General features: G+C 37.7%; 2 protein-coding genes across 2 annotated transcripts in view; one reads left to right on the top strand and one right to left on the bottom strand.

Moving 5' to 3' along the window:
- Positions 1 to 15,392, bottom strand: part of DNAH7 (dynein axonemal heavy chain 7) — a 113,655-nt gene that overhangs the window by 14,139 nt on the left and 84,124 nt on the right. The window contains exons 49-53 of the mRNA XM_037398557.1: positions 13,008 to 13,141; positions 12,004 to 12,339; positions 9,446 to 9,572; positions 8,125 to 8,319; positions 5,040 to 5,132 (exon numbers count right to left, since the gene is read on the bottom strand). Of these exons, the coding sequence (XP_037254454.1) occupies positions 5,040 to 5,132; positions 8,125 to 8,319; positions 9,446 to 9,572; positions 12,004 to 12,339; positions 13,008 to 13,141 (885 nt within the window). The remainder of the gene's footprint in view (positions 1 to 5,039; positions 5,133 to 8,124; positions 8,320 to 9,445; positions 9,573 to 12,003; positions 12,340 to 13,007; positions 13,142 to 15,392) is intronic.
- Positions 807 to 4,232, top strand: LOC119152839 (baculoviral IAP repeat-containing protein 5.1-like). Its single transcript, XM_037398556.1, has 4 exons — positions 807 to 944; positions 1,996 to 2,105; positions 2,449 to 2,563; positions 4,059 to 4,232. Exons 1-4 carry the CDS (start codon positions 807 to 809, stop codon positions 4,230 to 4,232), a joined length of 537 nt encoding a protein of 178 aa, XP_037254453.1.

Consider the following 15,392-nt stretch of genomic DNA (forward strand, 5'->3'; position numbering starts at 1 on the left):
CCTCACCAATCTGGACAGACTAATGTGCTGGTACAGGAAGGCAGACTTTTTCTGCAATTACTCCATCTGTACTAAGGAGAGGATTTCAAACTTCAGGTCTCATAATACCTTTCAAAGGTGTTAAGGTCTTGGCTTAGAAAACTGACGTGTACAGCAGTGTTGTACACACTGGTGTTCAAAATTCCTACTGAAGGTAACTGGGCGCTGTACGAAAATGAGAGACAATTCATAAACTAACAGCTTAGTATGTTTTGATCATGTAAACCCTTACAGATATAATTTTTTTAAATATCACCATTTATTCTATCTCTGGACACACTCTAGAATATTTTACAATATCCACCTCCCCTTTACAGAAATGCAACAGTACTTACAAAAGTGGTATTAAGATTTAATCTCTAAACGTGAAATCCAAGAAACACTAAAGGTTTACAAATAGCAATGTTAATTGAACACTCTGGTCACAATCAGTATAATATTCTTTAAAATTTTATATGTAAAATTGCTGTATTTGTAACTACAGTTTTATAATCCGCACTTTTGTCATTTCAATGATAAAATTTGTTATTTTCATACTGCATTAACACAGGTACTTTCAGTTAATAAATATATAGTGTGACTGAGTATACAGAACATGGGGGGGGGAGTTTCAGTAGCTTCATTTGTCTTGATTGTCCCACTCAAGCTCACCTGTGTTTTAAAACTTTAAAACTTCTTACAGCTGCAGTGTGTCACCAATTAACATCATGCCTTAAATGTGAGAGCAGGAGGGAGGCTCTGGGCTATACTAATTGCAGGCTTTATAGATGGAGGCTCTCTTGAAAGAGCTTGGTTCGGCTTCTAAGCTCTTGAGTGATTTTAAAGATATGTATGAATATGAGAACCGTTTAAAAACCTTCACCAACTGGCCTTTTACAGAGAACTGCAAGTGCACTCCAGAAAATGTAAGTCTGAAAATGATGATTTTGACTATGCCTTGTTTTTTATATACTGTGCCTGAATGTGGAGTCATTAAGTATATTTGTGTTCAAGAAGAATTATAAGCTTCCACGAAGCCTGAAGAAAAGCTGAATACTCCAATTTTCCTGTTCCCTGCACAGAAATCCTGTAGTAGGACTAGCTTCTGTGTGTTCAGTTCACTAGTCTAGTGACATAATTGCATACAGATACTTTTCTTCTTTTAATTATCTTTTTGTTCTTTGCACTTAAAAGTTAGTTTTTCATATTATGTAGTCTATCTGATTGCAAATTTTCACTCATAAAAAAGAAGCCTACATTAGAAGAAGCATGTATGCATCTAGCCAGAAGGATGAAGTAGCAGAATGCTCACTGATTAAAATTCAGAAGTTGAAATTACTTAATTTTTAGAAAATTTAATGTTTATGTCCCAGCAGGCTTTGACTTAAGCATTAGAAAAAATCCAGCTGACTTCTACTTTAGCCCCACGCATGAAACTTCAGGCTGGATCTCACATGAGTCACCCTGCAAGAGTTATCTGAGAAGGTGTGGAGTTTGGTAACTGAAACAAACCTTCAGTGTTCAGACCAGGTGTGTTTCTAAAGTGACAGGAAAACACAGAAGTCAGAGGTAGCATTTGACTCACGCGACTTACAATTGAAGGTTTCCTGTGTCCATGGTCTTATGCTATTGTTTTTCTCTGAAAATATGCTAAAGTCCTGTCTACAGCAGATCTCATGCACTGCTACTGAAATGCCTCGTCGCATGGCATCTGCTAGAGCCTTCCGGCACAACGAAGCCACCTGGCAGGCTGTAGATGCCACAGCTAGGCAGAAATCCCTTCACTACTTGTAGCTTACCCCTTGTTCCTTGTTGCTTATTTACCTGCTTGCAATCCTTGCACACTTAAAACTTGTTTTATAGCCTGATAGACAGTGTGGGGAAAGGCAGCCCTTACGGGCTCTCAGCCACAGCTTGCTGATGTGGACAGGAGCGGGGTGTTGGCCGGGGCTCTAACTGCTAAACTGTCGCCTGCAGATGGCAAAGGCGGGCTTTGTCCACTGCCCAAACGCAAGCGAACCCGACGTGGCAATGTGTTTCTTTTGCTTGACAGAACTGGAGAGCTGGGAACCAAATGATGACCCATGGTAAGCACAGATGTAACAATGTTCTTGAAGTATCCTCCAAACTTCTCTGAGGATATCACCTTACTCACTGTAGTATTACCAGTTACTCTGTAACAGTTCACAAAACGGAAGGTTTATCTTTCCCAGTAACCTTGCACTGGTTCAACTAGCTCTTGTCCGAGATATTGCCTGTTTCAGATAGATATATGTAATCAGATAGAGAATAAAATCTATTTTATATGTTCTCTGTATGATCTTTTTTCTACTGATGGACCCAAGTACTGAAGAGACCTGTCAAGATGCCATCTCCTCAAATGCAACTTTCATGCTTTTAATATGTCCTTATTCTGGATTTCTGTTGCAGGGAAGAACACACCAAACGTCAAAGTTGTGGCTTTTTAACCCTTTCTAAGCACTTTGATGACCTGACAATGGAGGAGTACTACACGCTGGAGATGACACGGCTGAGAACTTTCCTTGTAAGTATTAACCAAATAATTTTAATGTAAGATTCAAAACTAGAACGTAAACAAGAACTTCCATTTCTCAACTTTTCCAAGCATCAGTGAGGAGTGATTGTGTAAGGCTAGAACATGACTTATTCTGAAGCAGTGATTTACGTGCATTATTGGCTAAGAAATCTGCACCCAAACACTTCAGTGTAGTCCACTGCCTCACTTCTGAAGGAAAGCCTGTTTCCTTTAGAAAGGTTATTAAAGCAGAAAAAATGTCTTGGGTGCAATGATCAGTCTGTCAATGCAGGAAGCTCTACAATGAGCTGCCCTCTCTCTCAGGAGGCATGAACAACACATACGAAAAGATAAAATTTGACCACGTTGTTGCTTCACATGTCCCGTTTTACATGTAAATCAGACTAATTGGGCTTTCAAACTTTAAAGCCAATTTCAAATGACTTGGTTATCCAGTTTTACTCTTCCCCACTTCTGGGATTTCATGTATGCCATAGTGCTGACATATATCACAGATCAGCTGATCTTGATCAACTAGTTGAGGCAGCTCAGTTCTGTGTGCTTCTGTATATGACCCCTAATCCTATATATATATATATATATATAAATTTATATATATAAATAAAATATATACCCCTATGTAAGAATCAAGTGCACCACGTTCCCTGATGAGGCACAGCAAAGGTTCTGCATCTTACTTCCTGGTGGGTTTGCACAAATAAGATCTTTGCCGTGCTGATAATGTTCTGTATTGAAAATACACCTGGTGACTGGCAAGGTGAAGTATTTAAGTTCCTCATACAACACACTCAAGCACTTAAAAATAGGACCATGTGCTGCAGTGGGCACAGTCTGGTATCTTAAAAGGTGGACTAAGTGAGAAGACTGTTATCTAACCTGAACAGCAAATCATTCTGCGCAGCATTCCAAGGTACAGAAAGCGTCTTGGCCATAACATTACTTTATTTCAAAGTACAGCATATGGAAAACTTGAAGCAGCAGCTTCAAGTGGGGAGACCCTTTTGTCTCCAAGAATACTGTCACCAGTAGCTTGGAGGGCTCTGCACTAGGGCTGACCCAGCACGTGCTCTGCCATCTTGAAGCACTGATACCCTAATGCGTTCTGAGAAGTGAGCTCACACCTCTTCACAGAGAAGAGAATCACTTAAGTAAGTGATCCCTCCCTGATGTGACATAAAATAGAGCTAAACAGTAGGTTCACAATTTACTTTAAAAGTACGCTAGACATTCCCAGAAGTACTCACTGAACTGAGCCCTACTGGCAAGGCTGGTGGATCCCGAGTCCCTGGAGCCACGCACCTGAAGGATCTGCCACGCTGCTCTGGACCATCCAGACAGCAGTACTGCTGACCACAGCCAGAAGTAGACTTCTAAGCTAGAACTGCTGGCAGACAGGTGGGGTTTTGAGGATCTAAGTTTTGAATGTAGCTAACTATAGTTAAACTGCTCAATTGAAAGTCTCAATCTTTTGCTTTGCTTTAAGTGCAAAACTGGAAGAAGCATAATAAACTCTTTTGAAGAAGAAGTCGCTGCAACTAGGCAGCGTCTTGTGGATAACTTTGTCTCCAAGCATCAGTATACACCACCGCAGCCTGCGCCTCTCCACGCCGATCCTTCTGAAAGCTCATACCACCAGGCAAAAAAAATCCAGAAGTGAAATGTAAACTCTGACTCTAAAAGTTTCTCCTTTTTATCCTGTACAAATGTTTATACTGTTATCTGAGTACTAATATATGGCTAAACAGTTGTGTGAGGAAACGTAGAGAATTCCTTTCACAGGCTCTTTGGAGCAGAGGTCCTGACAGTTTATGCTAATTCCTACCTTTTATAATGTGCTTTGTTGTTATGGCTAGGTGTGGACTAACAGTCCCACTAACCTGTGAATATATGAAAAATGTCTAAGCAAATTACTTATATGCTGGTTTGTAGTAGGCTGAATTTTTTTGAATAAAGATTCCCAACTATGAGCACCTTTTGTGATCTGTGCCACATTCAAACCTCACAGCTAGACAGACTCAAATCAGAATAGTTCTGCTTCAAAACACTTTCCATAGAGCAAAATGGATCTGTCTGCAATAATTGCTGCCTTTAGAGCACCTACATTATCTAAACTCCTGCTTACCATTAAATTACCTTCCTGGATCAGACAAAATTTATCATAGTGACATCTGTCAAAAAAGCTACGCAGGCACAAATAGCAGGTGTACTGAAAAAAGGACAGTCACAAGGAGGAATAGCTCTGGGGTTTTTGGTGCGTATGTGAAACTGAAAAAAAAAAAACCAAAAAAACCAAGGGCCTAACAATTTCATAACTATTTCAAACTTTAAAAAAAAGTCTCATTAATTCTGATTTTCCTTTATGAGAGACTGTTGTAGACACCATGGCTGAAATACACACTTGCAAATACTTTTGGTTTCAAAGATGGACAGACCTTTTTGAGTAAGGTAATAGTTTCGTACGTACTTTGTCAGGTCTCAGGCAGCGAATGATGAGCATCCTTTGGAACTCCCCCAACTTGTCTTGCCACTCTGCAGGAAAAGTCTCACGCTGGGGATCCTAAAAGCATATACATTTCAACGTTCTTTAAAGCATTTGTGAATTACCTATGACAGTAAATTATCTTTCAACTTGACACATTGAACCATGATGTATTTTTTAATTAATCTACAGAAACGGGGTTGGCATGCTTAAAGCTTTTAAACACACATTTAAAGTGTTTTGTGGGGTTTTTTTATCTGAGAAGCTTTTCTTACAGCAAAGAAGTTAAAAGTAATCTTTAAATCTCTAAAAGGTAATATTTCAAAGTCCTTCCCTAGAAAGAAGAGAAGGAATGAAGTGGAGGAATCCTGAAAATGTACTTCACCACCTCCTTTCTGTTAGAACTGAATTACGGTGCCAGCTTTCAATGTTACAATGGTAACAACATAATCAATGACAATCACATTACACGGTAACTAAGAGTTAGGCTGCACCTGAATGCAGGAAAACAAGAATTGGAAAATTAAGTCAAACAATGCAGCAGAGAGCTTAGTTTGTAAATGTTGGATGAGTAACCCAGCTGTTATTGCAGTTATCAGACTGGGAAGGGCAGCTGTTGTGTGGCATGTTAATTTCTGGTGAGACTGAAGTACAGTGCCAGCTAGGTATGCCTTTCTGGAAACTGGTGTTACAGCTCTGCTGGGGAGCCTCTGGGGCTTGTTGTAGAGGGCTGGGCACAGAGGTATGCAGACAGACCTGCACAAACGGCATTCTGGGCAGCTTTGATTTAGCAAATCAAACTATGCTGGAGCTTATGTTCTGCTAAGGGTCTGCAGCCTGGCCCCCAACATCTAGGGGCACTTAGTTTCAGACTGAAATCTAGAATGCTCCATTATTTTTATATTAATAAATGGGGGAAATAGGTACCCCAGAATTACATCTATAGCAGCTGTTGAAGGGTTTTAGCTAAAAAGTTGCAAGTTTTCTGGGAAACTGAGAGAATTAGGAAATGCTGAGGAGTTAAGGTTATACTGAAGACTCCATTGAGTTGTGCCACTGTGTCAAACTCTTGACTTCACCGTGAGAAAAGCTGTATCAGTAACTTTGAGACTAAGTCAACCATCCAGATGAGAAGTGAGTTTCTGTCCCTGCTCCAAGATACTGAATACAACTTTAGATAAAATACATGGAATCCTTGAACTGGAGGGTTGAAGTCGGGTCTTCCCTACTTCTGGAAGCAACCTGATCTACAACAGTAGGAGGAGAAAAGTGCATCTCAAACTTCTTTGAAAAACATTCATATTCAGTGCTGATGACAAAGTGGCTCAAGCAATGCTGGTTTTGTGCCCTGTCTCTTTAACACACATGCATATGGGACTGAAACAGCCCTTCATTTAAATCTGTGTGTCACCCACAAGACAGAAAAGGAGCTGGTTGCATGTTACTGGAGAAGAACTACACTGGTGATAAAAAAAACCCAGCCATCAAGAAGGAAACTTCTCCAAAACCCATTAACTAGCATTTTTTGAAAATTCTAGTACATTCACCTTAAAGTACTAGTATTAAAGCTAGATAGGTAATGAAAATGTTTTCACACAACGAGTAAAAGGCATAGCAAGTCTTCTGTGCCAGGACCGTGATAGATAATAGGATTCCTTTTGATCTAGCACTCAGTAACTGAATGTTCCTGGCTTCAGTGTTACTGTTTATTAGATTCTTTGCCAGGTAACTGATGACCTGATTCTATAGATCTCATTTTATTGAATGCCGCTTAAAGTAGTTCGTATTTATTTCACTTTGGCTGTGTGAATGCACACAGTTATCATACACATCTTGACTCTTTACTTCTGAAAGTCAGCACCTTTCATTTATATTAGGCATTACTTTAAAAAGCTGTAATCCCAAAGTGCATAATGAAGTAATCCCCTGCCTCAACCTCTTTTTCAAATGCCATCATTTCTCTGTTGGTTTTCTAAGTGCCTATTTCCCAGAGAAGCCCTTAAGGTGCTCTATCTTTTTGTAAATGCCCAAGGAAAGCTTTATCTCTGCTATTTGCCTGTTTCCTGCAACGCAGACAACTGAAGGAGCTGCAGCTGCTCGAGTTCTGTAATGTTTCTCACTGTATGCTTATAGCATTTCCAACCAAAAAAAAAAAAGCATTCTTTTCCTCTCTGTATACTTTAAGGCCCTTTTTAAAAAAGAAAGGATTTCTAAATCCTTGACATTTACAAAGTTTCCACAATCTTTTTGAAATGGGGTAAGAAGTCCTGGGTCATTTGACTGAATATAGGTGATAATTTTTCATCATTTAACGATGAAGCGAGAAAAGTGGCTCATTGGCTAGTATTATCTGAACATGGAAGTGGTTATGGCCAGATATGGTGCAAGCAGGAAAGAAAGATAACTTTTAAAAATATTTGTCCAGCAGGTATATCTACAATGAACATATCGACAATGAACATATTGATTATGAATCTGCGTATCAAGAAGCTGAAGGGGGGAATATGATAAAATTAGAAAAGGAGTTAACAGTAAGATTGAAGATGAAGCAAGTGCCCAAAGGTGGAATAAAATTAATCTAAAGAACTTAGATTTTAAGGAAACAGTGATGAAGTTAGATAAAGACCAAGTCATTAATGCAAAGATCATCAGGTCACTGTGAGAACAGGGAATCCCACGTCTCCAAATCCCAGTCTCGTTTCTCTACATGGCAATAATTGTTTTTTCAACACTTACCCAGGAAAGCAGCATGCTACATAATAGCACGATAAGCCATCCTCAAAGCATGGTAAACGAAAGTATAGACTGACAAAGGACAGTGTTGCCTTACGTTTAGCAAATTTCACTATTACCTTGCCACATCCAAATTCAATTCAGACCATGACTTGCTCTTCAGAAGCCACCTGACAAATTGCCAACAATCTACTACTACACACCATTTGCTTAAATATTTACAGTCATATATGTAAGAACATGCCATGTAAAATGACAGCACTTTCTTTTCCCCAAATAAATATTTACAATGTGTTAATTAGCATATGAATGCATGCAATCAGGAATGTAAACATACCAAGCTGTCATATACCAATTTCCATCCATCCTTCAGTCGCATAAAATCCTCACGAATGTTTGTAAAGCATGGCAAGTCTTCTAGTCGACAGATTTCATCCCATGATTTTGGAGGAAGCCAGGTACATGGATTAGAAAAGGGATTGTCCAAACCTATGCCTCCAGTCAACAGAAACTTCCACTCATTTTCATCAATCTACAAGGAAAAACACTGCTCTCAGGACTAAATAAATAAAATCAAATGGTTTTAGTACATTATCTAGGAAATCAACACATTTATCTGAATTCTTGCGTTAGTTGAAAAGGTTTCTATACAATTACTAAAAGCTTATTTCCAAAGTATTCAGTGTCTGGTTTTCAGTTAAACATGAATTTAAGGAATCAAAAAAAAAAAGAAGAAGATAGGAGCCAATGTCAGGATTCATCTGCATTACTAACTTGGGGAATGAACAATGTTAACTGATGAGATTTTTAGACCCATTCTTCAAATCCCAAAATGTTGAAGGAAAAAATACTGGAGGTATTTTAGGGAACTAAGCATTTTGCAACCTTCTCCTATAATGCAAGTCTAAATACGGAAAGGAAATATCAGTCTATCACATCTCATTCCTTCCTCAATACTACTTTATCTCAGAATTTCTCTGATGGCTTGAATTTGTAAGTTGAAGTTCCTGTGAATGGAAAAACGGTGTCCCATGATTATTACTGTCAGCTCTTGAAAGAATTCATGTCTATGTATTCCCAAATACAAAAATTTCGAAAGTTTCTAAAATTTTAAATGTTCTCATATTACACTGAAAGAAAATAAATTACTCCAAGCAACCACAAGTACTGCTTTGCAGATGATACGGTTAAAATGCATGTATTTCATTATGATTCAAAAAATCCTGTAAAGATATTTTGTAAAGAATTAATATAAATTAATAGAATTCAGTAGGTACAAGTGTTTGATTTTTGAGGAATTTATGCAAAAATAAACAAATTTAGCACCTCAAGTGAAAAAGATAAATAAAATAAGTAAAATTTTACAGAGTTCACTGTAAGAATAACAGAGGCTGGGCTTTGGTTTAAGTAACATTTAGAAAAAATGTTACCTAGCTCAGTTTTGCCATACTTGTTTGTTATATATATATTCTAGGAAATCTTTTTTCAATGCTTATAATTGCTTATTTAAATGAAAATAAAACACGACAAAATTGAGGCTTAAGTAACATAATTATATATAAACTTATTTTTCTATCTACCTATTTCTATTATTGATAATTTGTATAGGCAGTTTAATATATATCTTATCAAACTGCAAACTGTTTTTAATTACTGACCAATCCTTCATGTTTCAGGAGATTCACAGTGAGACAAAAAGAGAAGAGCAGCTTGTCCTTTTCAAAGAGGGAGCGACAGACATTGACATAAAGTGAGTAAGTAAAATGATCCTTGAGAATCTTCAACCTACAAGTGGCAGAAAAAGAACACCCTTCCATTAGCATCATTCCAAAGAGCGTGCACTCTGGCAACCTATTACAAACCATTTAGATCTCCTTTGTTCTAACACACTCTCTGGTCAATTACCCCAAAGCAATCATTAAATGCATGTACCATTTTGTGAGCAAAAGAACATAAAAAACATTTAAGTTCTATTACATCTTAGTAACACGGTTGATTTTCAGAGGAAGCGAGAAGTCCCTTTTAGGAGGGGCAGAAAGAGCAGCAATTTTAAAATTCATTATGAAGACAAATGCCAGGGCCAAAATCAAAACAGTCCATCTTTAAAGGTTATCTGAAATATGCTTCCCATTCTACAGAGTATTTTCCTTAATACACTATAATACAAATATATTTAAAGCTGTGATTTATTATCAACTGTTTCCTTTAAATACAAAGCAAGGAGGCCATCTATTGTTTTAAAAAGGTTTAAGTTTGAATACCTTGAACACCTAGTCAAAATAAGGAAAAGTCCATTCGGGTGGTTAGGAATGCAGTGTCTGAATTTGCACAACTACTTCAAATGCTTCTTGCAAAGGACTAACAGAGAGGTGAAGAGGTGCTGTGGCTTTTTTCCAACTACCTAGGTCACCAGTCCCTTGGCAGGAAGCTACCTGAACGGTATTCCTGCAGTTCAGACATCGTGATCATTCAGAAACCTAAGTGTGATCTATTACAATTAAAAAGTGGAAAAGCTTCTGGCACAAGATCAAGATTGAGAGCAAGCTATGTTGTTTGACGCTTTTCAGTCTTGTGTTTCAATCTATTTTCATTTTCTTCCATTCAGCTACCACTGATCATTTTTAATAATATTACAGTAATATGTAAATGCCCCTGAATCTTTATTAGCATTTTAAGTCCTTTCAACATTTCTGATTCCTCGTCATACATATATATATATATATTGACCATTCATACACAAAATACTGACCTAAAGATGGCCATGAAACAAAATGTAACTTTCCTCCTTGCAGAAGTATGTTTTGCATGAGAAAAGAATGACTGAAAATCTCAGCACAGAGTCTGTAGTAAAAAAATGTCTGACTAGCGAAGATCACCCAAGACAAACAGTCTTACATGAATTAGTTCACAGAGACTCTCCCGTAAGCCTGCCTCCCCCTGCCTTCACTGGGCAAAATCACCAAAATGGGCTTACAGCGATCACTCCCTGGGCATGCATACTGTCAGCTGGAATTCAGCCCCGTATCTTTCTATCTGTGCTGACAGAAAGGTTCTGAATCAAAATGAGATTATTTATTGCTTACTTTATTTTAGGCATACAGGAGGGGTTTTTTTGAGATACGAAAGATTAATATTTGAAGTCAAAGAGCTAGGTTTATAGAACACAGATTGCCTTATTGATAAAAGGCTACCTTGAATGTAGTTCCAAATATGATACCAAAATACTAAGGTCTGACTTAAATGATCAGTAGCTACATCTTTGATAAAAGTTATGCTGGACTTAGATTGCCCAGACCTTAACTAAATTCTAATGAAAAAATAATCTTCATAACCAGTATGCCACTAAAATGAACACTAAACACTATTCAAATAAAATATGGACAGTAATGAATAATTCAGAAATTGCCATTTGCAATATTAAGTAGAAAAATTCTACATATACAAACTGGGAGAGTACTTTCCCTCTCCCATCCTTTGCTCATTTGATGAACAGGCAAGTAGCTAAGTAATAGAGGCAATACTCCAGGATTTGAAGATGAAATAAAGCCACTAAGTAGAATTTAGTAACTGAAGTAATAAAACACTGAAAAAACCCTTTCTTTAAACGATCTGTGTGTAGATAATTCACTTGAATTTTGAATAATCCTAACACGACCACAATTGTGAGGTCCATCACATGTAAAATAAAACTCAGATCATTAAAGCTCGCAGTTTCTCCTGTTCTCATGAACAAGTTGGAAGAGGGAGGGACACCTTAAGTATAAAACAATAATAAAAAAAGTAAATGATTGGGTTAATAATTACTGCCTTGCACACTCTACAGCCAAGAGCCCCAGTCACAAGACTTCACTCTCTCTCATAAGTTACGTGAAAGTTTCCTGTCTGCTTCTTGAAGACATACAAAGTCACTACATCAAACATAAAATCAAAGCAAGTAGACCATTCTTATCTAACTGATACTTTGTCATTTCACACACAACTTGAGGTACCAATTACTACATAGAAATATTAGAATATGTAGCACTTGTAATACACTGTGCCATTTTGATACTGTGAGTAAATTATTTTCCAGAAAAATATCTGACATAGTTCTGTACCAAAAAAAAAGTAATTTCCTAAATGCAGTGCCTGAGACTATACACTTTGGAGAAATGACTGCAGCGTTTCTGAGGTAGCTATATGTCACCAATTACAAATGGTGAATTATTGCTCTTACCTTGTTTGTAAAGATTCTGATTGTTCTGAATTATCTATAGACATGATGAAAAGGTTAATAAACCACATGAGTGAATACTGGTACATTGGCTCAATGTTGGCTAGATCAGCAACAGAGAAAAACAAGATTGACGAATGGATAGCAATAGGACGATAGCCCATACGAGCAGCATCAATCTTCTTTTCTGTCTCTTCAGCTATAGCTTGCTTTTCAGAAATCTCATTAGCCAGAACTTTGGAAGAAGACAGTATCTTGATAGCAGTTTCATCCTCCAAAATATTTCCTTCTGAGGCTGAAAGAACTTCTAAAATCTTGTCTTCTATTTCTTTTAGCTGCCTAAAATAATATACAAGATTTTTCACGTGTGAGAGTTACAGCTGTTTTCCGTTAGCTTCTATAAAACAAGACAACGTGTAGATTCTATTCATGGCATGCAACATACATAACAAAACCTTTTTTTCTTACTGAACATCCTCTTAAATTTCTGAATAAATTATCCACTTTCAGGCTAAAAATGGATGGCAAAGGAAGGAAGTGACAAACCGCTTTGAATACTGCATATTTCGTGCTTTGACCCACAGGGAAAGATACCTTTGTACACTATGAAAATATTTCTGAAACACAACCTGATCAAAATTTGTGAGGATAGCGAATCACATGCCAACATTATGGAAGGGATGCATAAAAACAGAGGACAGGATCAAGAGTCACATTTTGTAATTACACAACCTGCCATTCAGCTCTTTAACATTCTCTCATATTCCCAGAAACAGGACACCATGTCAGAAGAAGAAAGGCCCAACCGGCAGGAACACGAATAAGAGCATGCATCCAAATCAGCCCAAAAACCAAAGAGAAGCCTAAGTTTGGGCCTTCAAAAATAGCACTCTTGAGCTTCCAGTTAAACCAAACAAAACACTGGTCTCTGAAATGTATTTCCCGTGATTGCATTTCCTTTAACTACAACCTGCTTCTACCCCTAGGAAGGGAAGTTATCTTGATACCTTTTATTCTCAGCCCCTTGAAGGATGAGAGCTTGTTTTTCTTCTTCAAGATCTGGCCTTTCTCTTGCAACTACAATTCCAAGCAGCTGATCCTGCATTCCTTCTGAAGTTATCATGAAGTTCAGTAATGTTACCTGTTAGAAGAAATTTTTTTTGAAAGATAGCATAATTACAGTCAGATGCAATTAAAATGCTTCTTCATTTACAAGATGAGGTTTGTATTATGTCACATAATATGCTCAACCAAACTCTGAGACAAACGAAGTCTAGCTGAGGGTTTAAGGTGATGTGTTGGAAAGCTAACTCAAAGATTAACCCAGAAAGCTAACCATAAAGGAGATGGGACAAGAACCTATAGAATTTCCTTCTGTTCCTCAAAATTACACTGAAACTTTGAATATCAGTGCTTCAGGTGATTGGTCCATATAATGTGAATTGGCACATCTACATGCAGGAGGGGTATTGCCCATTTGGTACCTGCATGCATCAAGCAGCCTTCACAGAGAAAGCAGTATTTCTATGAATGGAAGATTCAACTTAATGTACAGATTTTGTAAATAAATTTGATATTGTTTGTTTTCCAGAATTGCTCCAGCTGAACATCCCAGCACAAAGGGGATGCTGGCACAGTATTTTGCAAAAATTAAGATAAAGACCAGGCAGATCACGGTTTACGGTGTTTAGAAGCTTTCCACCCATAACATTTTTGCGGCTTTCATAAAGGAAGTGGTAACATACATGCCAAAGTTGTGCTTCAAACTACGATTGCCTCTGCCATGTATGTTTTCTCTCTTTAATGGCCTCGTTCACATGCAATTTGTGGTGTTATTACAGGGATATTTGTATCCTAGAATTAGGATAGCATCATGTTCTCTTTTTCATGAGAAAATAAGTGACTGGGAAAAAAAATTGTTTAAAAGAATTCCAATCCCATGACATATTTATAATGAATCCAGAAAAACCCACACAGTCCTGCTGAAGAATTGATGAAAACGTACAATATTCTATGTGAGAAAGGGAAGGAACACATTACCAGCAGAAGGCTAGAAAACAGTTTGATGCAGTTTGACTTCAAAACCAAAATAATCTACTTATCGATCATCAAGACTGATGAAAGTACTGGTTTTAATCAATGTAATAGTGACTACAGATTCTCTTTGGGATTTTTTGTTGGGTACAGTTATCAGTGACTTGTGTTTCGGAAGAACATTTGCCTTGAACATAGTGATCAGTGAGAATATGGAATACCTGTGAAGTTACATTGTCTTGATCTGCTTCTGCCACTAATAACACCTGAATTGTGTCCAAATACTTGAGGCTTTTATTCATGAGCTTTGCTTGTAAAGTTAGGAGGGGTAGTATTTTAACTTTCTTAAAATACATCACTAATATTTTTTGTTACAGTAAGCCTCAACTGAAAAAAAAAATGAGAGCAGATTGAATATCACACTGTTCCTTCAGACAGGAATTTTGAGACGAGGTTCAGTTCTATATGACACTAAGAATCAGTAAGATTTCACAAATGGCCCACTTCTTCATGTTATTTAACAACTTCAGTAATGGAAAAACGTAAGGGGGACCTAATGTTTCAGGTGTTCTATAGGCTGCATTTTCCTTCATCAACATAACAGGCCATTACTCGAATCAAAGACCAGTGGTTATCTAAAAGCACGACTGCTCAGCTCCAAGCAAGAAGTTAACATTAACAATAAACAGTTACGACTTAGCTTCCCGTGGGAGCTGCCATGCTCTGGAGGTGGCCTGGCTCAGGCGTTAGAACCTCAGAGGTCTAGCACTAACTGATGCCTACAGGCTATGTTTCTCCTTGGTCCCTGAGGGACACAGTATTTGCTATGTGTCGACAGGAATAAGTTCACCTTTCCCGCAGCAGTGCAGAAAATCATCTGATTTTTTTTTGGTGGTTTATACAACATTTGATCGATAATTTTAGAAACAAACAAAAAAAAAGCTACTCACTGCAAATACTTATCTATGTAGTGTAGATACATGTGAATCTATGACCTAACGTCACTTTGCAGGCTTCACTAGGTAAGGCACATCAGATTTCAGTATGATACATTAACCACACCAATTAACGTTTTCCCTGGACTCATTTCATTAGCTAGCTCCTGAATAATCCTCGGGACAAATTCACCAATGGATATCAGAACCAGCTTCAGACCAAGGCATTTAGATAGTACTTTTCTGCCTCCTGCTCCCTGTACATGAGCCACCTTACTCAGGTAGCTCAGCAGCCTGTGGTGCAGCTGGCAGTATACCCAGCCATGTCATGAAGCAACTGCTCCTCATTAGAGAAATTAACATTTTATGTCTGACTGCATGGGTGACTAGAGAAGAGTCATCTCTAGAAACTTTATATTCTGA

This window comes from Falco rusticolus, chromosome 8 (assembly GCF_015220075.1).
Source record: "Falco rusticolus isolate bFalRus1 chromosome 8, bFalRus1.pri, whole genome shotgun sequence".
In the NCBI taxonomy this organism is placed as follows: Eukaryota; Metazoa; Chordata; class Aves; order Falconiformes; family Falconidae; genus Falco; species Falco rusticolus.